The 20312-nt window shown below is 28.6% G+C and overlaps 2 protein-coding genes across 3 annotated transcripts in view; one reads left to right on the forward strand and one right to left on the reverse strand.

The window, feature by feature from the left end:
• Positions 1-20312, reverse strand: part of LOC130668606 (uncharacterized) — a 153058-nt gene that overhangs the window by 106668 nt on the left and 26078 nt on the right. The gene's annotated exons all lie outside the window — the stretch shown is intronic.
• The window catches only part of LOC130669094 (beta-1,4-N-acetylgalactosaminyltransferase bre-4-like), a 76273-nt gene that overhangs the window by 39343 nt on the left and 16618 nt on the right, over positions 1-20312 (forward strand). For both annotated transcript variants that reach the window (XM_057471785.1, XM_057471784.1), the window contains exon 2: positions 4360-4649. In XM_057471785.1, coding sequence (XP_057327768.1) covers positions 4495-4649 — 155 coding nt within the window. In that variant the 5' untranslated portion in view covers positions 4360-4494. The remainder of the gene's footprint in view (positions 1-4359; positions 4650-20312) is intronic.

The raw sequence follows: 20312 nt of genomic DNA on the forward strand, positions 1-20312 counted from the left end.
CAAAAATAGCGCGGTTGATAGATCGGTAGTGATATATTTTTTATAATGATCAAAATTTTTAATGAACGGCTGGTTAAATTAGGACACTGAATAAATAAATCGCTTTTCTGATCCTGATTATCCTACACCTTTTAGTTTCGCTAACAATGAAAAAAAATGTGACAGATTTTACGCGCCATGAAGTTTTTTCTTCTTTCCAGAAAAATGGGGTAACCTCAGAAAAAAACTAAACACAAATATTTGTTTAATTTTAAACAAAATTTACTAAATTTCGAGCTTTTAAAATTTATTAAAAGTACACGGTAAGAAATATTTTGCGGATATTACTGTGCGAGTATGGACGTGAACGCCATACTGTATGGTATCGAAGATTTTTATAGGTTATAAAATTGTATGCATAGATAATTCGACCATTGCGGGAATAGTAACATTGGCAATAGTTGTCGCGGACGCCGCAATGTCAGTATGGCCGTCAGGCCCATACTGCATTGCCGTATCCACAATGCTTCTGGCAGATAAATCTAGTCTAACGACATCTATAGAGTATACATTGATTGACACGCCAGAAATTATGGCGGGAAAAAACTAGTGGCATTGTGCCCTCGGCATTGTAGTACGGGTCTCAGGGCCATGCGGTTTCGCCGTGCCTGCTATGCATACGTGTGAGCACTACAATAGCTCTAGTACTATACAGTATAGTAAATAACGCCATACTTCTGGGACTCGTTACAATACTGTCTTGGAATATTTCACATACTATTTTAGTATCTGTCTTGAGACCATACCAGCATGGTGTTGAACGCCATGCTTTTTTTACCGTGTAATTGATTGTCAAAGTACAAAATAATGATTAAATATCATTTTTAAAAAGTTAAACTTTTATCAAAATTTTCTGATGACCTAATATTGGTATCAAAAATTAAATTTAAAAGAAATTTTATTAAAAGCAGTAATCAAGGAAATGGCGACATTTTGTTGACAGTCAAAGCAATTTCTACAAAAGGTCGGCGGTTCGATTCCACCCCAAGGTCTTTTTATTCTAAAATTTAATTTATGCTTTTTTGCGCTACGGTGCCTCAAGTTACCTATTAATATAAGGAAATCAATATTTTTTGTTACTCGTTCGTTGAAATATTGAGTAAAGAGTTCAAACTAAAATTCCGAAATTACCAGCAAAAATGAAAATAAATCTACTGCTTTTATGTTAAAAATAAATTAAAAATATTCTGCCATAGAATGTACAAAATTAACAAATTCCCTTTAATTTATTGGCGGATTCTATTTTATTTTACAATTATTCCAATAATTTAAACTACTTGACAACTGTTTAAAAAAATACCCAGCAACAAGACTATTAAAAATTAATCGATAGTTTGACAATAAAAGAAATAAAATTTATGAAATTTTATTTCCAAGTCAATTGGTCACGGTCTTTCGGTCCAGCCAGAATAACTTATTGATCTTCTGCCTTTCAGCCATTTGACCTAGAAAGGATTTTCGCCGATTCAAAACTGTAAATATTCATGCATTTAAATAATAATTGAAATGTACATTGGAAACGTATAGATAAATCAATTACATGATTTCGTTATACTGAAATTTTTTTAGACTCTGAATTGCAAAAGACTCTTAATTAATACTCAAACCAATACTACTAAGCTTTATCCTACATAGAAAAAATGCAATATATAAAAATAAAATCACGTACTATAGTATGCATACGCAATTCATCGATGCACGAACAGTTTTTCCTTTCATTTCCATCTCTACTTCTCTACTGTACTACAACGAGATTCTTTCTGTCGTCCAATATCCGACAATTTTCACTGGTCCGTAAACTCGACGGTAACAGTGCGCAGTGCATACTTCTCTTTTCTTTTTGTTCTCTACTCTGCATAAACTCACGATTTCGAGTTGAAATAAATATAAAGTCAGTGTCTGTATTGTTAAATAAAAAAAAAGTAGAAGAAAAATGAGAGTAACAGACAGAATTTAGCTGTTCTCGACAGTAAATTCCAACAGTCCGAAAACAAAACGAAAAAAATTTGTTGTATATATGAACCCTTCAAGACTTCTAAAGCGCTTCAGTTTAACTTTTTGACCCAATGTTTTTTATGTCATATGACATCATCTCGACGACCTAAAAGCACTATTTCCGGTCGAATCAACTGGAGTTTTACAACGAAGCCAAAAAAAATATATTTTCTATGCTCTAGGGTATTGTTATGAGAGTTTACTGTAACCAAAAATGAAAAAACTAGATAAATTGTTTGCAAAAAAAAACTAAAATATAATTTTCAATTTTTTTTTAATTTCAACGTTAAAAGTTATTGAAAACTATTTCACTTTGTACTAAATTTTAGTCACAGAGAATTTATAATATGCACAAAAAAAAAATTTATTATATTTATTAAAATTCATGAAAACTTTTATGTAAAAAAAAAATAGGCAATGAATGCAATATAAATTTTTTGATTATTTTTTATTTGATAATAAAATAAAAATAATTACCGGACGAAAATAAAAATAATAACAATTATAACTTGACTCGTTTTATTATTATTACCATTTTATTTAACGTCACGTATTTTTATATTTTTTATTTACCCAGGAGTTATGTATTTGAGATTTCACCACGTGTTTCCCCAAAAGCTAGGATTAAATTTGCATACCGCGGAGATTCTCGTATGAAAGGCAAATATTCTCGGGGATAAGCATTTACCATCAGCGACACTCAACAGCTACCGAATAATTCTACTAAGACCCTTCCCACTGAATTTTAATTGTCTCTTTAGAGAAATAATAATGTTTTATTTACGAAAAGATTTACTCTTTTTAAAATAATTATTTATCTTTTACTCAATTTCATAACTATATCATATAAATATATGAATAAACAGACATTTTAATTCGAATAAAATACAAAATACTTTGGAATTTCATATTCATCAAAGTAAAGGAGATCTATGCAAAGTACTTGGAAAAAAATGAGATTTGAAAATTTTCAGCGATTTTCTATGGAATTCCTCTAGCGGCGATCCTGATCAAAATTACGACCTCAGTTGAATGTTTTTAGACTTCGGGGACATCAGACGTTGTTTGTAACAACATAAAAGTATAAAAAAAAAAAATTGTTCTTTCCTCTAAGCAACTGGAAAATTTTCCAATAAAATAAAGTTTTGATTTCGCTCGATTTCCAAAAATTGAGTTTCTAGTAAATATCGATGTTTTGTAATCTTACACTGAAAAAAAGGATTTCTTAGTGCGAGAAATTTTGATTTGTCCCAAAGAAATTTTTACTTGCCTCAAGAAATTTTTCGAATTATAAATTGAAAACTTAAAATTTCTTGGAGCGAGAATAAATTTTTTTCGAGCAAGAAAAAATTTTCTAAACCAAGAAATTTTTTCTTGTCTTACGAAAAATTTTGTTTTCAATATATATCACAAAAAATTTCTTGCGCCAAAAAATTCTTTTTTTCTGTGTAGGAAGAGCTCGAAAATTTATCTAAAATAATGTTATAGCCCATGAAGCTCAGAATGAGCAAGAATTTCTGGGGTTGGCCCACAGGGTTGACCATTTTCCAAATTTTCTCTTTTTTAAAATTCTATTGAAACAATTCATTGAAACAAAAATTTTTTTTAACGACTAAATTTTCAAATTTTCTGTTCTATTTACCACACGTTGTTCTGTACTGGGTCGAAATAATCGCAAACTAATGACAGATAATTAAAAAATAAATAAAAATGACAAATATATTTTTTTGTAAAAAAAGCTACGAAAATTAATTACTTGCCGAGGTTTTCCGTCGTGCCCTAGTCTCTTTAATAATAAAATACTATGTAGTATATAATTGATGTATTTATATATGTACATAAACTTGATAATATATTATTCAGTTACATTAAAGTCACTCTAGCATGCTATATCATTTTAATAATTCCGAAAAAAACTTACAACCCATTTAACAATTACTACGTTCCTTAAATTCTCCCGCAAATACTTTTCGTATTTTTTAATCCACAAAACTTTTTTTCCTTTTATAAAAAAAACCCTTCGCTTCCATTTATTCATTCATTCGTTCATTCACTTCTTTATTTCATTCTACGTTTTTTTTTTTTTTAATCTCCAATAAAGAAAAAAATTCTGCGGTTGATTTTTTTAAATCCTTGGCCTAGTACCGTCACGTGACGTAATTTGTCACGCTCTGTACTCCGCATAAAACTTGTGCACTTGTGCAATAAAATATCTAGCAAGATTAAATCATAATACAGTATTCCCGTTTTTTTTTTTTTTTTTAATAAAAAAATAATAATAATATTGAATAAATAAATAAATAATTTTTTTATCTTTGGTTTCAGGGATACGAGTGATGTGTGAGTGCATTGAAGTTGATAATAGGCTTGGGAATAAATATAAGAAATAAGGAAAATAATGAAAGTGAGGAGACATAACTTCCGCCGATAGGAGGAAGTTATGGTGTCTTACCGGGTGCGATGTCTGTGGCTGCACCCGTGGCATCGTGGCACCGAGCCCACCTTTACAAGGCGCTCGCTTGCGTTGTTATCGCACTTATCGCACTACAATATCTACTCAGTGGTGCTATAGATGGGCACTCTATTGAAACTATGTTTACTATTAATGCTTCAAGGTTCGTATTGCAATTATTATTATTAAATTTTTTTTATATTTATTTAATTAAATGTGATTACAAATATTGACTTATTTACTTTTTTTTTTCGAATCAATTTATTTAAAATTTATTATTATTATTATTTTGTATTACTATTATTATTGTTAAGTTATAGTGTACAGTATCAGTAAAAAGTTTTGACACTTTTTTTTTTATTGCATTGAAATGAACAAAAATGAAAATAAAAACAAATAGTAGAATTTTTTAAAATATAAATGCAAAAAAAAAATCTGCAAACTGGTTGACCCTGAGGGTCAACCCCAAAACTTCTCGCTGTTTTCGAGCTTTTATTTTTTGTATAACTTATAAACTACTCGACCGATCGACCGAAAAATCTAATAAGTTCTAAGTCTTGGTGAGCCCTTTCGATTGCCGCCAAGAATGTTTAAATCGGTTCATTCGTTCAAAAGATATCGTACGACAAAAAAAGTTTACACACACACGCAGCCGGATGTCTATCCAGAAATAGTCAAAAGTTTCCTAGGACCCCAATACGCCGAAATCTGAAGAAAACTCGATTTTTCAAAATCAAACCGAAACTGATAACTTCCCTTTTTTTGAAAAATTTTTAATTCTTATAGCGGGAAGTTAAAGGAATATTGTTTGAATATAAATGATAATAATAATGATTCTGAAGTTAACCGACAATTAAAAATTTCCGGATTTTTTTTTTCAACCATTCAATTACAGAAAAAAGAAAACTAAAAAATGCACATATAGAAAATCTAAGAAACTATCGGTGCAATTTTTTAAAATATTTTTTTTTTTAATTTACTGTTTAAAAAAAAAATCTAAAATTATTAGACCTCGGCTAACTTCAGGATCATATAATAATAATATTATTTAATCTATATCTACCACAAGTTTATCGTATTTCTTCCATCTCTGTCTCATATTTATTAATTCTACATATTATCAAAAACCAAGGGCTAAAGTACCCTCGTCTGCGTTACTTTGGTCGACTACTAATTTATTTAAAACGAAGCCATACGTAAAGTATAAATTATAAGCTGACTAACTTTCGACGGTAATAAAAAAAAATTTTTCCTAAATAATATTCGTATTTACTAAGTTATTTTGTTAAGCTTCCAAAATGACTCAGTAATCCGATTTTACGGTATTGTAATTAATAATGTAATCCTTTGGAATGACTTATAGTCACCTTAATTTATTATTATTATTATTAATTACCAATACTTATAAATTTAAAAGTTCTCATTCTTTTTGTTTATCATCAACATAAATAAATATCAAAAATAATATATGTAATTCAAAGTTTGATTATTTTTTTAATGTCTGATAAGTATGACAGCCAATAAAATATTTCTAAAAATAAAACAATTTCGCCTTGTCAAAATTTATTTATAAGAGTTAAGAGAAAGAGAGCGGTAATTTATTTTTAATTTCAAAAATACTTTTAAAAATTCTCTGTAGTAAAAAAAAAAAAACATTTAAATAACAGTTACTACAGTACTTATATTTGTAAACTGGTATTTAAATATTAGACATTAAATATTACATATTACACACGTTCTCGTACATTCAAGTGTCATTTTTGTTCGCTTGTTATGTAATGCTTGTTCTGCTGGTTTACGCGGTTCATGAGCATAAGCAAATTAGTTGATATCGTTTACATAAATAAAATAAATAACATCAACGGTAAATTGCTGACAAAAATAAATAAACGTTAAACGTGAACAAACAGTGAAGAATAATAGCAAAAATATAAATTAATTGCCTTTTTTTTCATTTATTTTCTTGTAAAAATATTAAAAACTTGGCAATGTTGCCGAGTTTATTTATTTATTGATTTTTTTTTTTCATTTAGTAGAGTTGTAGGTTTTTGTAACTTTTACATTTAATTGAAAACGATATTGAAACTTTTACAATACAGTGGGAAAAAATTCAGGACATTTGTAGATATGATGCGAGTTGTTTGTACAACTATGATTGAAATATAAAACCGTTTAATATTACGCGATTGTACGAAAAATAAAGATGTTAAAATATGAATGTATTTTATTTTGTTGTTTTGAATTGTAAAGGTTTTTGATTTTTTTGATATTTGCGCAGAATATCTCACTTTACTTTTTGCACACCAGTATTTTATTACAGTATTGTATTAATTTTAAATACTTAGATTTTTTATTTGAACTGAATATTAAAATTCTTAGAGCATTAACTATTACTTTCGGGTTTTTAAGTTAAATATGAGCTATTAATTAGGAAAATTATTTAAATTGATTTTTTTTATTACTCGGGTGTGCTGCACACCAGTATTGAGTTCTGGAAATAACTTGATTTTTTTAATGTTAATGATAACTCTATTGGAGATAAAATAATAGCAATAGATTAATCAATATTTAATCAACTTTATTGTAGAGTAGACTTTAAAAATTTATAATTAATTATTGTTTGAGTATTATTGTTTATTTTAATCCAGCCTTTACTAAACAAGTTTAAAGTAGTCTAGAAGCCAAGTCACCACAGTCGACTCTTTTTTTGTATTTATTTAAAAGATGTCACTTTTATGGATCTCGAAAAAAAATATTAATTTTGTTGCCTTGTAGTTTAAAAGATACAATTAATCAAAGTCGCGCGACAAATTCACGGGTTCTTGTAGGGTTGCTATCAAATTTAACCGTAAGCTGGCGATTTGTAACAAAAACCCCACAGTTTAACAGTAGAAAAAAACTTTCCATAGACAGTATGCTTTCTAATACATTTACTAGCTAAATTAAATAATAATTAGCCTCGCGGTTTTTTTTAAATTTATTTTTTAATATTTTGATCCGATGTCTCTCATCTTCAGACGGACATTTGTTCTTAAATATAAATTTTATCGATCAGTATTAGTAAAAAATATTTTTAACAATTATAATTATCAAGTTTTTATTTTTTCTACTAAATAATTCAAAATTTTTAAGTCATCATTTACTAATTCTACTATAATTTACTGTACTCGGAAAAAAGAATAGTGGAATAATTAAATTTACATCCAAGATTTATTACAGTTTCAAATATCATTACAATTCCCTCTACTTCGAAACTGTAAAAATTATTTTATTTCTGAGCCGTACAAATGAATGACAATTTTCAAAATTTCTGTTTTCATTTTTTCTACTAAATAATTCAAAATTTCTAAGTCATCATTTGCTAATTCTATTATAATTTACTGTATTTTCAAAATTACATATTTTTTCCATCTTCGCAACTTCTCGAATATTTCAAAAATTTTCATTTCTGTTAATGTTAAAATTTTTTTTCAAAAAATAAATTAACTGCCTAATTATTATTCAAAAATGCAAACAAATAAATTTAATAGTATCGTATATAAACTTTTAAAGTTTCCAGATACTAAATAAAATTCGATAAATACAAAAATGATTAAAAACATCAAAGTCAATAATATTTATTTCTACAAAGTAGTAATGCCCAGTATTTGTCAGACACCATCGCTCCATTCACTCCATGGCATCATCAATATATAACTACACCCTAACTCAAGATTTCTTTACAAACTCACTTGAAATTCTCTCAACATCCTTTGCAAGTTACCTCTAACGTCGTTGAGACTCAGATGAAAAAGTTATCGTACGTGAATGAAGTTACGAATTCGTCAAAAAGTATAAAAATATAAATATATAAATAAATCACCCTCTTGCCTCATACCCACAAATAAAAAAAGTAAAAAATTAACTATGTGTTATGTAGACAACAACGCAGACTTGCGCGTTGCGTTCATCATACCGGAAGGAGGCATCGATCCGCGTGATCCAATTATATGAAATTCTATTACAGCACCGTTGGATGTCCGGCGTGCCAACGAAATCCATCGGAACCTTTTTTTTTTCTCTACATTCCTCATCACTTTTGTTACACTAACGACGAATTTCATCATTCAGCGAAAATAAATGCAAATTTAGCGACCGCGGTGTGCAACAAAAAATTGTTAATTCAATAGAAAAATAAAAATAAAATACTAACGTACGTTAAACATGAAGTAAAGTCTAAAATGATGAATTAGCTAAGTACTAAAAAAAGTTCGAAACAATTGTAGTGAAAAAAATAAATGGAACTGTGCACTTTGGAGTTTGAAATAACAAAAGTCTCGTGGGACAAAATGCCATTAGTTATCGCGGGTATCGCTCTCATGTATGTCGGCGACAATATCCTCTTGAGAGAGGCGTAACCTGTGACGTTACACGCCCTCTCGAGAGTTAGATTGTATATCTATATATATAAATATATGTATATCGAAAGATAGACTGTATTGGAAAACGACTAATCCTAACTATTGGGTCGGCACAGGTATTTTCACCAATCGATAGGATTAATTGCTAATTAGTTTATCAGGAACTGATGAAATCAGTGATTATGTTAAAAAGCTTCATTAACTATTGCACAAACGGTCATTTAAAGTAAAATATGTAAATTAGATACTCTCTGTACTGGAGTGATAACATCATTGAGAATTTTATTCAATTGTTTGAATTCAGCATAGGGGCGGATAAAATGAGGCGCTACAAAAAAAGTATGTTCTTTTTAGATCATGATTAAGCTGAATTGTTTACTTTTCGCTGATACACTGGAAAAAATAGGGAGTGAAATCGGAGCGATGACGGATTTTAGCCAGGGTTACAATTCTACTCACAACATCTCTACTCACAGGAAATAGCTACAAGTCTACTCACTCACAACTTGACTCAACTTCAATTCTACTCAGGTTTAACTCTACTCAGTTCTATATTTACTCAGCTTCAACTCTACTCACGTACTTATTTTAGCCTATCGATAAAATAGCAATTCTTTGTGAGTAGAGTTGTAGCTGAGTAAAGATATAACTGAGTAAAAAAACTGTGAGTAGAGTTGAGGCTGAGTGAAGTTGTGAGTGAGTAGAGTTGTAGCTACTTCCCTTGAGTAGAGATGTTATGAGTAGAATTGTAACACTGCCGGATTTTATGTGTTCCTAAAGATCAGAACGTTTTTCGCGGAACGAAAATGTGAAAAACGAATTAGAAAAAAAAATCTACTGGATCTAGATTTCTGAAATGTTTCGCATATCGAACGAAAATTGCAGGTCACCTTCAACTACCCTTCAAGTCACTTTTAGAGTCAAATTACATAAATTATTTTCCTGATCGTTGCGTGAAAAATGCTCCGATCTTCAGGTACACGATTTTATTTTAATCTGAATTTACTCCGTCACTCGGAACTCCGGAGTTTTTACAAAAAATTACTTCGGAAAAGTAGTAAATAGGGAGTTTAGCTTTAGTGATCTGGATTTCTTTTCAATCTACATTCACTCCGATTCGGAGTTTTAGTGTTAAAATAAACTTCCCTTTGGGGTAAATTTAACGCCGCGTTTATTCCGCAAATTTTTTTACATTATACCTAAAAAAAAAAAATAATAAAAATTTTTAATTGTAATCAAAAATTTTTTTTTAATTTAAAAAGTTTATTTACTCTTTACTTTATCTAGTTCGCGGTTTAATTAATCTGCTGGCTGCCCACTAAGCTTATGATAATGATAATTATTAATTTTGCAATCTGCATTATTAGGAGATCAGTGTGGGCATTTAGTGTTAATTAAAGCTTCATTATTAATTCAAATTTAAATATTTAGCATCGCAGAACTTTTATAAAATTTTTCCTTTCAATTCATGTCATCTATTGTAGTCACGGTTGTTGTCTTCGCCATTAGTAATTCGAATAATTTAATTTACACGGTAATCCTATTCGAAACAAACTTCATTACGTCATCAATTTAAAACGGCTCTTTATTTTCTTAATAAATGTAACCACAAATGTAATTTCGTTATTCTCTGTGAAATATTTATATTTGTTTTCATGATTAGAATTACAAAATATTCAAAAATTCTTTAAACAAGTGCCTGATTAGTTTTTATACTACGTCACTGAAGGCATAATACAGTATTACAAAAATATTTACATTGACGTCAGAATATAAGCCGCTTTTTTGCGATATCAATTATTTGAATAATTACTTAAGAGCATAATTATTGTATGATTTATAATTGACAGTTGCGAAAGCGATCTGCAACTTGGAAATAAATTTAATATTTATGTCATTTAAGCGCATTATTCAGTGACGACATTGCACACCTCAAACTCGAAGCGGAGATTTTCATTTCTCGGTAGTACTATTTAAGTACACACTTTGATCTACATTACTCGCTCTCCAATTAGAGCGGTCTATCTTCAAGTATGTTTGTTATTTAAAGTCGATCTCTCGACTTAAATTATACTAATTTGCAACATTTTATTACCGTCAAACGAGAAAAAGTATATTTTAAGAACCGCGAAAATTTAAAATGAAAATACCAAATGATATATAAATTTTAAATTCTGCCCGAAAATAAAGACAGATTTAAATATTTAATAAATAAATTTTAAAAATACCCGTGTGGCTAATTATTATTAAATGCAGTTAGTAAATGTATGCATACTATCTATTGGAAAGTCATTTAATTAAAAATATTTATGCTTCTTAAAAGTAAAAAAATGGCTACGGTGGATCTACTTGTTCAAAAATAATTCAGCTAGTCGAAACAACTTTGACTTTGGTATTTAGTTATTGAGAAGGAAAAAAATTGTGGTTGCCACAACAGCAGCTGTAGTTGAGGTAACTACAAGTTGGGGTAAAGAAATGCCAGCACCAGCTTGGGATAAACTCAACCACACTTGTAGTAACACCAATTACAGTCATCAATGTTCACTACAATATTTAGTTGTCAGTACTATTTATGTACACGGAGAGAAATTTATGGTAACAATTACAATATATTATGGGAATGGTTCCTATAATGCATGGTAACGGCACCCATATATATTATACACTTATTCAAAAAATTAAAGGAACAAGAAAATTTTATAAATTTTTGAGTGATATTTGGAACGCTGTATTTTCGTAAAAATGATCGTATCGAAAAAATGAAAAAAGCAAAATGAAGCTTGAAATTTCTAGTTCAAAGATCTCCCAGCAAAATAATTTTTTGAGCCACGGTTTTTTCGGAGTCATAAGAAATAGCTCGAGACAACATTTTTTTAATTTTTTGGTTTTGTATTTTGAGTCTACGGGGCCGGGAAAATTTTTTTCAGAAAAATCAATTCATGACTTGTTTAGGAAATTTATTCAGCACTAATTTGCTTTTTTTTTGTTTCTCTGTACAACAATTTGCTGCTGAGATATCAGCCTTCAAATGAAAAAGATAACCATCACCATATAGGGGAGGGTGGGGCATAGCGGCCCCCCTAAAATTTTGACCAAAAAAAAAATTTTTTTTTTTTTGACTTATTACTATAAATCCGATATGTTTGCGCATTTTTACCCCTACGCATGACATTTGGGGCAAAATGGACAAGCCCAAAATTCTGAAAAAGTGATTTTTTCATATTTTTATCGTCAAATTAAAAAAAAATTATTATAATTCCACATTTCTAGCCCTACGCATAACACCTGGGGCAAAATGGACCAGCCGAAACTTCCGAAAAAATTATTTTTTCATATTTTTCGGCCGTTTCTTTATGTAAGAGGTAAATTTGGTCACTAAAAATTTATAAAAATTAAATTTTTTTTTTAGTTGATAAATTTTTGAAATAAAGTAAAATTATAGAATTGATTTTTTTTTTTTATTAAATAACAATTAGTAATTAAGGTAATCGAGAGTGAACGATTTTTTACGCTTTAAAAAATTTTTTTCGAGTAATATAAAACCAAAAATAGTTGTCAAGAGAAAGAAATACATTCTTAATGATGAAAACAATTTAAAAAAAGAAAAAACGAAAAAAAAATTTTTTTTATCACTTTTTGAAGGGGGGCCGCTCTGCCCCACAAAAAAAAAAAAATTTTTTTCAGAATTTTGGCAAAATGTCCATAAATTTGTTCGAAATAGGATAAAAGTAAAGTGATCTTATGGTTGAAAGCCACAAAAAATAATAATTGGCTTAGGGGGGCCGCTCTGCCCCACCCTCCCCTATATGGTAACCATTACCATAATTCTTTCACATGCGATATGGGAACTGTTACCATAATGATCGGGATTGTTCCCATACTTATGGAAACTTTTCCCATAAAGTATGGGCCTATATCCCATAATTCCAAGTAATCATTACCATAACGGTGTGGGATGATATTTCATAAACGTACTAGGAACGGTTACCATAAACTTCTCTTCGTGTAGTACCCTCTACTACATATTGTAGTACATGCTACTACGATGTTTTACTACAATAATGCTCTCTGAAAATGAATTAGTGAAATTCACTGCACAGAAAAAAAGGATTTCTTGCGCCAAAAAATTATTTTTTTCTGTGTCCAAATTAGTGAGCATGCACTAGAAATCAGCTACATTCTAAAAAATTTTCAGAGTGAATTCAGAGCAGATGACTGTCTACTTATTTAATCCTCTTGGAGTAAAATTAACTCCTTTTTTTACAATGTGTAAGTATACCACTAGTTGAATAAGTGGTATACTTACAGCTGGATAAATAGTGTTATTTGTTACTCGAACATTTGACAGTGCAAAATTTTAGAACATAATTTTCAAAGCTCTACAGAACATGAATTTTTTAAACGAATAAAAAAAAAGATCAAATGTTGTGACTTGACTTCTAAACTACTTGAAACCTAAACATTCAACCAAATAAATATATCTCGGGTCAAAAATTTATGTGGTTATGCATAAAAAAAAAAAAAAAAAATAGCGTATCTGTAAACTAAAGGTCGAATAAAGATTTATAAGCCAAAAGTAAACAGATATCTCTGGCAGACTCGACACTATAAATATATCTATTGTATATAAATCGACACAGATATACATATATATGTATATATAGATATTGGTTACAAACTCAAGGGCAACACTTGGATATCAAACTCCTCTGTGTCTCTACTGACACCGCAGACTAGCGCTTTCCGGCTTTACTGGTGTGCTATAGAGTATATAGTGCACTTCAGTCTGCGGTATAATCTAGTATAGGTATCTGGATACGTGCAAGTATAGGTAGGGTATGAAGGGCATGGGTACACGATATTGCTTGGTCTCTACAAGTTATCAGTCGACCGACTGTTTACCCGAGACTTGCACACAGTGCGGCATTACCCCTTTTTGAGTCAGCAGCATTCGTATAAACCAGCAGTATTAGTAGTAGAAGTAGAAGTAGAAGTAAAAGCAGGAGCAGAAGTAGTAGTATAAGTAGCAGTAGCACTAGTAGTAGTAGTAGTCGTCAGTAGTACTGCTACTATACTGTCGCACTAAAGCTCTATACCATATAACTGCGTTCATGCTATGCTGCCAACTAACTAGACAGCTTGCATGTATATGTACAAAACTGTACTAACGACCTAGACTGCTGGTACTTTAAGACATGATACTTGTCTTCTATTCTCGTTTACTTTGAAATAATGCTATGTGTAAATTACATTCACGTTTATTATTCTTTCTTTACTTCATCCGAAATGTGTAACTTTGCCTTACATTACTTACTGTACAAATAGTAAATTTTACTTATTCTTTTTAATTATATTTAACTTATTATTTTAATTTAATGCATAACTTTAGCTACAGCTTTTAAGCTGATTAACTTCTAAAATATTGTGAGTATTTGTTTTACTTTTGTCTCTACTAAGAAAGAGAAATGTCGCACGCGTAATTTCACTCATGAAGAATTAGATGTTCTTTTCCTAAATTAGGTGATAATGCAGAACAATAAATTTTTGGGTTGAAATTAATGTAAAGTATGGACACATCCTGGCATAGAGAGATCAGTATAGTCAGATGCTGGTCGCTTTCTTTGGAAAAAATTTTTTTCACGCTTGCGCAGATGTTGGTGTGCACTGTTTTTGGGTTTGTAAAAATTTATCTTTCACTGTACGTTAATTTACTGGAATTATTTTACTTATTGGGGCCGTAGTTTTGACCAAGATCGGCGTCTAAGAAATCTCATAGAAAATCCCTAAAAATTCTAGATATTTGGGATCTGTGTAATAGAAATCTACTCAAATTTTTTAAGCATTCGGAATGAGCGCAGAAAGTGCGCATCTACATCTGCACATGTACGAAAATTTTTGTTCCAAAGAAAGCGACCACTTAAACTTTTGGTAAAAATTTTTTTTTAAATTCTCAATTTTGTGCGATAGTAAAAAAAAAATTTGGTAATGCACTGAGAGAACAATTTATTTGAGCCAAATAAATAGATTTATTTGACTGAACAAAATCATTTATTTCATTCAAATATATATTTGTTTATAGTTAACAAATCTTGGTTGAAAAAAAAGTCCAAATAAAGATTTGTTAACTATAAGCAAATCATTATTTCATCCAAATGAGCCATATCTTTGTCTCAAATACACTAATTGGGTCTATTCAAATATGGGATTTATTTGCCTGAAACAAATCTCATTTGGCTCAGATAAATTGTTCTTTCAGTGTGGCAGTTGAAAATTAGTCTTATTTTCTTTGAATCTGAACAATCCAACGCATCAAAATGAAAAAAGTGTATGATTTTTTAGCATCCCATTTTCCTAGGTTTTCCACTAGGAATGTTTTTATTACTTAAGTATAATTAAATTGTGTAAAATTTTGTAACACAAAGCTTGTCTGAATAATTTAAAGATAATTATGCAAAGTGCTTCATCTACATTGACCTATAAAAAATTTTGCACTGGCTTATTTACAGATCTTATTTTATTTCAACAGCTTATTCAACTCTGTGACTTGATAATGAGACAAAAAATTTATAAATCTGAATATTTAAGTCTTTCAAGTGCTCGAAAACTAATAAACTCTTCTCAGGAGTCTCAGAGAAACACAGCGACTAACTTGTCCCCTTTTTTAAACCTTAGGAAGGTATTAAATAATTTAAATTTTCAAATTATGTCAAACTTTACTCAAATTGCAATTGAAAATATAAAATTTTAACAATAAACATATACGATTATAATTTATATTAAAATATCGACAATAATTATAATTAACTCCAAAAATTGATTATTAATTCAAATTGATAATTATGATAAATTGTCATTTTATATTAATTGCAATATAAAATTTGATTAAAATACTAAATAATTAAAGCAAAAATAAAATAATTTATGAGCGTCAGTAAAAGTTTATAAAATCGAATAGTAGTTAATTAAAAAAATCGATATTCAAATAATTTTTACGCTCCACGAACTTGGTAAATTATATTCTCCTCCTACATTCGATAACGTCCTAAAGGGAAATTGATAACCAAAATTTAATGTTAATTTTCAGAGCACTCGGTCCGTGACCGAAAGGTTCCGGGTTCGATTCCCTCTTCGAAACTATTCGCTTCAATTATTTTTCTTAATTTATTTAGAAACTTTCTGCGGATAATTTATTTTATCTGATCTTATCAGTAGCAAAACTTTTATGCGTCAGGAATTTAAATTTGAATACTTAATTGAGGCCTAATTTGATAAAATAAAATGTAATTAATTTTTTATTCTAAAATGAAGTTCCAGTAGCTTCGATTTTGTAAAAAAAAAAATTAACAAAGTTGATAATAAGTCTCATTATTCAAAGTAACGACCAATGATTTAAGATAAACAAATTTTAATTATTTAAAATAAATATAAAATTTAAAATTGAGGTGAAAATATTTGATATTAAATTTAAGGATTGAGAGCACACCGGATGAGAATATTTTTCTTTTAAGAATTTAAATATTTCCTGGGTAGTATCAAGACGTCAAGATTATCCGCATCTATGTATTATATAGTTGGGCGTTACCCTCTGGCAGCGTCAAAGACATCAATGTACGAGTACATGCAGTATGTACTTATATACATTTTACTTCCTCGCGCCTCGAGCTCGTGCACAAAATATTTTTCAAGAACGTGCATACACGACATAAGATTTATATTTTTCCTAAAAGACGGTGCTGTAAATCCCAATATAAAAAAAATATTTTATATAAAGGAAAAAAAATAAATAAAATTTATATTCATGATCGACGCTCCTCGATATCTTTAGATATATTCATTATATCTCTGATTCATCTATTCAAGCATCGGTAATTCAATGCTTGTGAAAAGCTTCACCTGATTAATGATTTTCTTAAATTTAATAATAACACCGACTTTTTTTTTCAAAACAAAAAAATTACGAGCAAATAAATTTTCAATCCGTAAATTATTATCTGATTCCACTCATTACTAATTAGATATTTTCTATTTTAATTAGACAGAGAAAAAACATCAAAAATCGCCCGAATATTTAATAGTAATTCGCTATTTTGAGTATTGACAGTTAAATTTTATTTGAATTTTTAACTTCCCGCTAAGAAATTTGGAAATTTTCAAAAATTCGAGAAGTAATTAGTTTCAGTCCGATTTTCGAAAATCGAATTTCTAAGAGATCTTGACGTTTTGAGGTTCTAAAATGGTAAAAAACGTTTTATTTCAAAAACAACGGCATACAAAAGTATTATTCAAGCTCGAAGAGCTCGAAAATATATTCACAACAATATTTTCGAGCTCAAGGCTCGATAGACCGATTTTTTTATTGCAATACTTGTGAATGTGAACGACCTTTCTTTGATTATAATATTTGTTTGATGAACAAACAATTGGATGAAGCTGAAATTGTTTGCCGCGAGTATATACTGAACTATAAACATGTACATAATATATAGATATATTGTATATGTAATTGCGCTTTACAAATATCTGCGGCAGACAGTTTCAGCTTTGTGATAATTAGATATTGTGGATATTGAGTAATATTGAAATCAATTGTATGTAATATAAAAATAAATGGTAATAACAATTATTGAAAATTTATTGTGATTTGCGCAATAGGGACTAAAGTTGGGTATTCTCTATTGACAAAATAAAATTTTACTACACGCACTTTAAATTTTGAAAATGGTGTTAAATTATAGTTTATTACTATACACTCAGAAAATTAAATAATAGACGGAAAAAAATTTACTGTTACAGCAACAGGAAAAAATCCTGTTGTAGCAACAGGATTTTCCTGCAGCTGCAACAGGAGACAACATTAATACTGTTGTTGCGAGTTAATAATAAAATATAGTTACACAGTAAAAAATTTTGTGTCATTGCGTCAAAAAACTTAGTGTTAAAAATTTTTGTGTTAAATATTTAACACTTTTTTGTGTTGATTTAACAGAATAAATGTTAAATGTAAAGTATAGGTAAAGTATATTTTTAACGAATATGATAAAATATTTATTTTAGTTTTTTTTTAAGGCCCATTTTTATCAAAGATAAAAAAAAAAAAATTGATACTATGATTTCAATAAGAAACCAAAGAGGGAAGAAAAATTTATAATTCAAAAAAGATTTTGATAAAAAATAAAAATTTGAATAAAAACCTGTTTGGTTATAAAATCGACTTTGTCGTTGATGGGAGAAAAATGATGGAAAAAACTAATAAATTTTGATAAAAATAAAATTTATCATTTTTGGATATAGAAAAATATATGACAAACTTATGCATATTTAACTGAAATTTATTATTCATAATAGAAAGTTTATTATCAATGAACATAAAAACCCCTTTGACAAAAATAATATATAAAAAAAAAAAAAATGACCTAAAAATTGTAATCGTGACATGATGTCACGATAAAAAATAAATGATAAAAAAGCCCAAGGGTAAGAACTCGACAGTCAATTCTGGTAAAGTCACATAAAATATAAAACTCAAGGTAGACAAGGGACAAATCAAATAAAAACCTTTTCATATTTGTTATTGTTATTTTTTTTTTTTTTTTCGCTTTATATTTATTTGTCACTTCGATATAAATGAGCATACATAATCTATTAGTTTATTTCATTACACAAATGAATATAAGTCGAGAATGAGGGTCACACCGGATATAAATATTGACACACTCACAGCCAACCAAGAGATATTATCGCGTATTTCATCGACATTTCGGATATTACTACCAGATAAACCGGAAGTGATGGATAATAATCCAAGTTATTGGATTCATGTTAGAGAAACTGCTAAATGTCTACTTTATATCATTTCAAATTGACGTGTCCTCTTTATTTGCCAATAAATATTTAAATTATAATTCAAATATCAATTTTAATAATAATTCAATCTCATATTTATTTTATTATATCGCGATAGGGAAAATCATAATTTCTAAAAAAATTTCAAGTTTAATTTTTTTTAAATTTGAAAATTTTTCATAACAAATTATAAGTGGCCCAAACTACCCCATGATGTCTATATTGCTCTCATGTAAAATTAAAAAAAAAAACGCACTAATATTGTTCATGTAATTCAAACTTATACAAATTTTTGGGGGGTCCATTTTGCCCTTTCCGCATGTATACTTATATGTGCATATATAAAATAAGAAAAATATATGTATGACTCAATAAATATTTTCATAGAATAAAAAAAAAAATTTAGCATATAAACTTTAACGGAAATTTTTTATCGCGAAATCCCCCGAGGGATAGATGTCTAAATCCGTGACCTCGGAAAACGAGACATTAAAAGAAATGCCTGGAGGATATTTCAAAGAACAAGAAAACCAATACCATTCGACTCAACAATTTAATAAAATTTAAGTCTTCTCTGTTACTAAATTGTATCTGTCGTGTCATTATTCTATCCCCGGTATAGTCATTTACCCTCAAGACAATTCTACGGATCAGCATAATTTTGTTGTAAATTAATTTTCTGCTGCATAAGCGCATTTATCTACATATATTATAATGAATAATGATATATATTATTATTAAATTTATAAATTACTAATTATAATTTATATCATTTCTTTATTTATTTAATAATCACAGCTTCAAATAATTTAATTCATAAAAAAAACTATAAATCATACTTTAATGTATACACATATATGTAAGAATAAACATTTCTCAGCGGTTATAAAGTCATCACTTAGGTTACGACCTATTAAAATTTAAGTGGTGATTTATTAGCATTACGTTCTAAAGTCGAGAAAAAATATTTATGGTAATTTTTATATTTTTTTAATTATATAATTGTTTTATTTTTAAAATAATTTTTTTAAATCCGGTCTTTGAATTTTACGGTAAAGAAATCATTTGAAAGTTATGAGTAAAAAAATTTTAATAAACTCTGTTCTCAAAAAAAAATTACATAATGTCAGACGATTATAACTTCTCAAGTAATTAAAGGTGATTTGACTTAATGTGAAAAATTAACTTGGTCCATTTGATTAATTGATAATTTAAAGTTTACTAAAAATTTTTTTTCACTTTATATTAAAAAAAAATTCTATTAACTTTTTTTTATTATTACATTGTCTTTTATTAAATTAAAGTAATTAACGAGCATAAAGTCAAGTAATTTATTAATTAAACTTTTTAATTTCAATAAAAATTGTTTTTTTTTTAATTTTAAAATTTGGCGCGATATTATTCATTATTGTTTTTAGTATTCAATTCAAGTCAATAATGCGATTAAAAAAAAATCAAACTGCTAAAACCGCAACAAATTTTCTGCAGGTAAAACCCTCACTCTAGACCACAACGTCAAAAGTTTTAAAAATGGAAAAATTGAAGAACTTTAAATTTATAATTAAAAAATAGTTTGACTTTAT

This window comes from Microplitis mediator, chromosome 5 (genome assembly GCF_029852145.1).
Source record: "Microplitis mediator isolate UGA2020A chromosome 5, iyMicMedi2.1, whole genome shotgun sequence".
Lineage (NCBI taxonomy): Eukaryota > Metazoa > Arthropoda > Insecta > Hymenoptera > Braconidae > Microplitis > Microplitis mediator.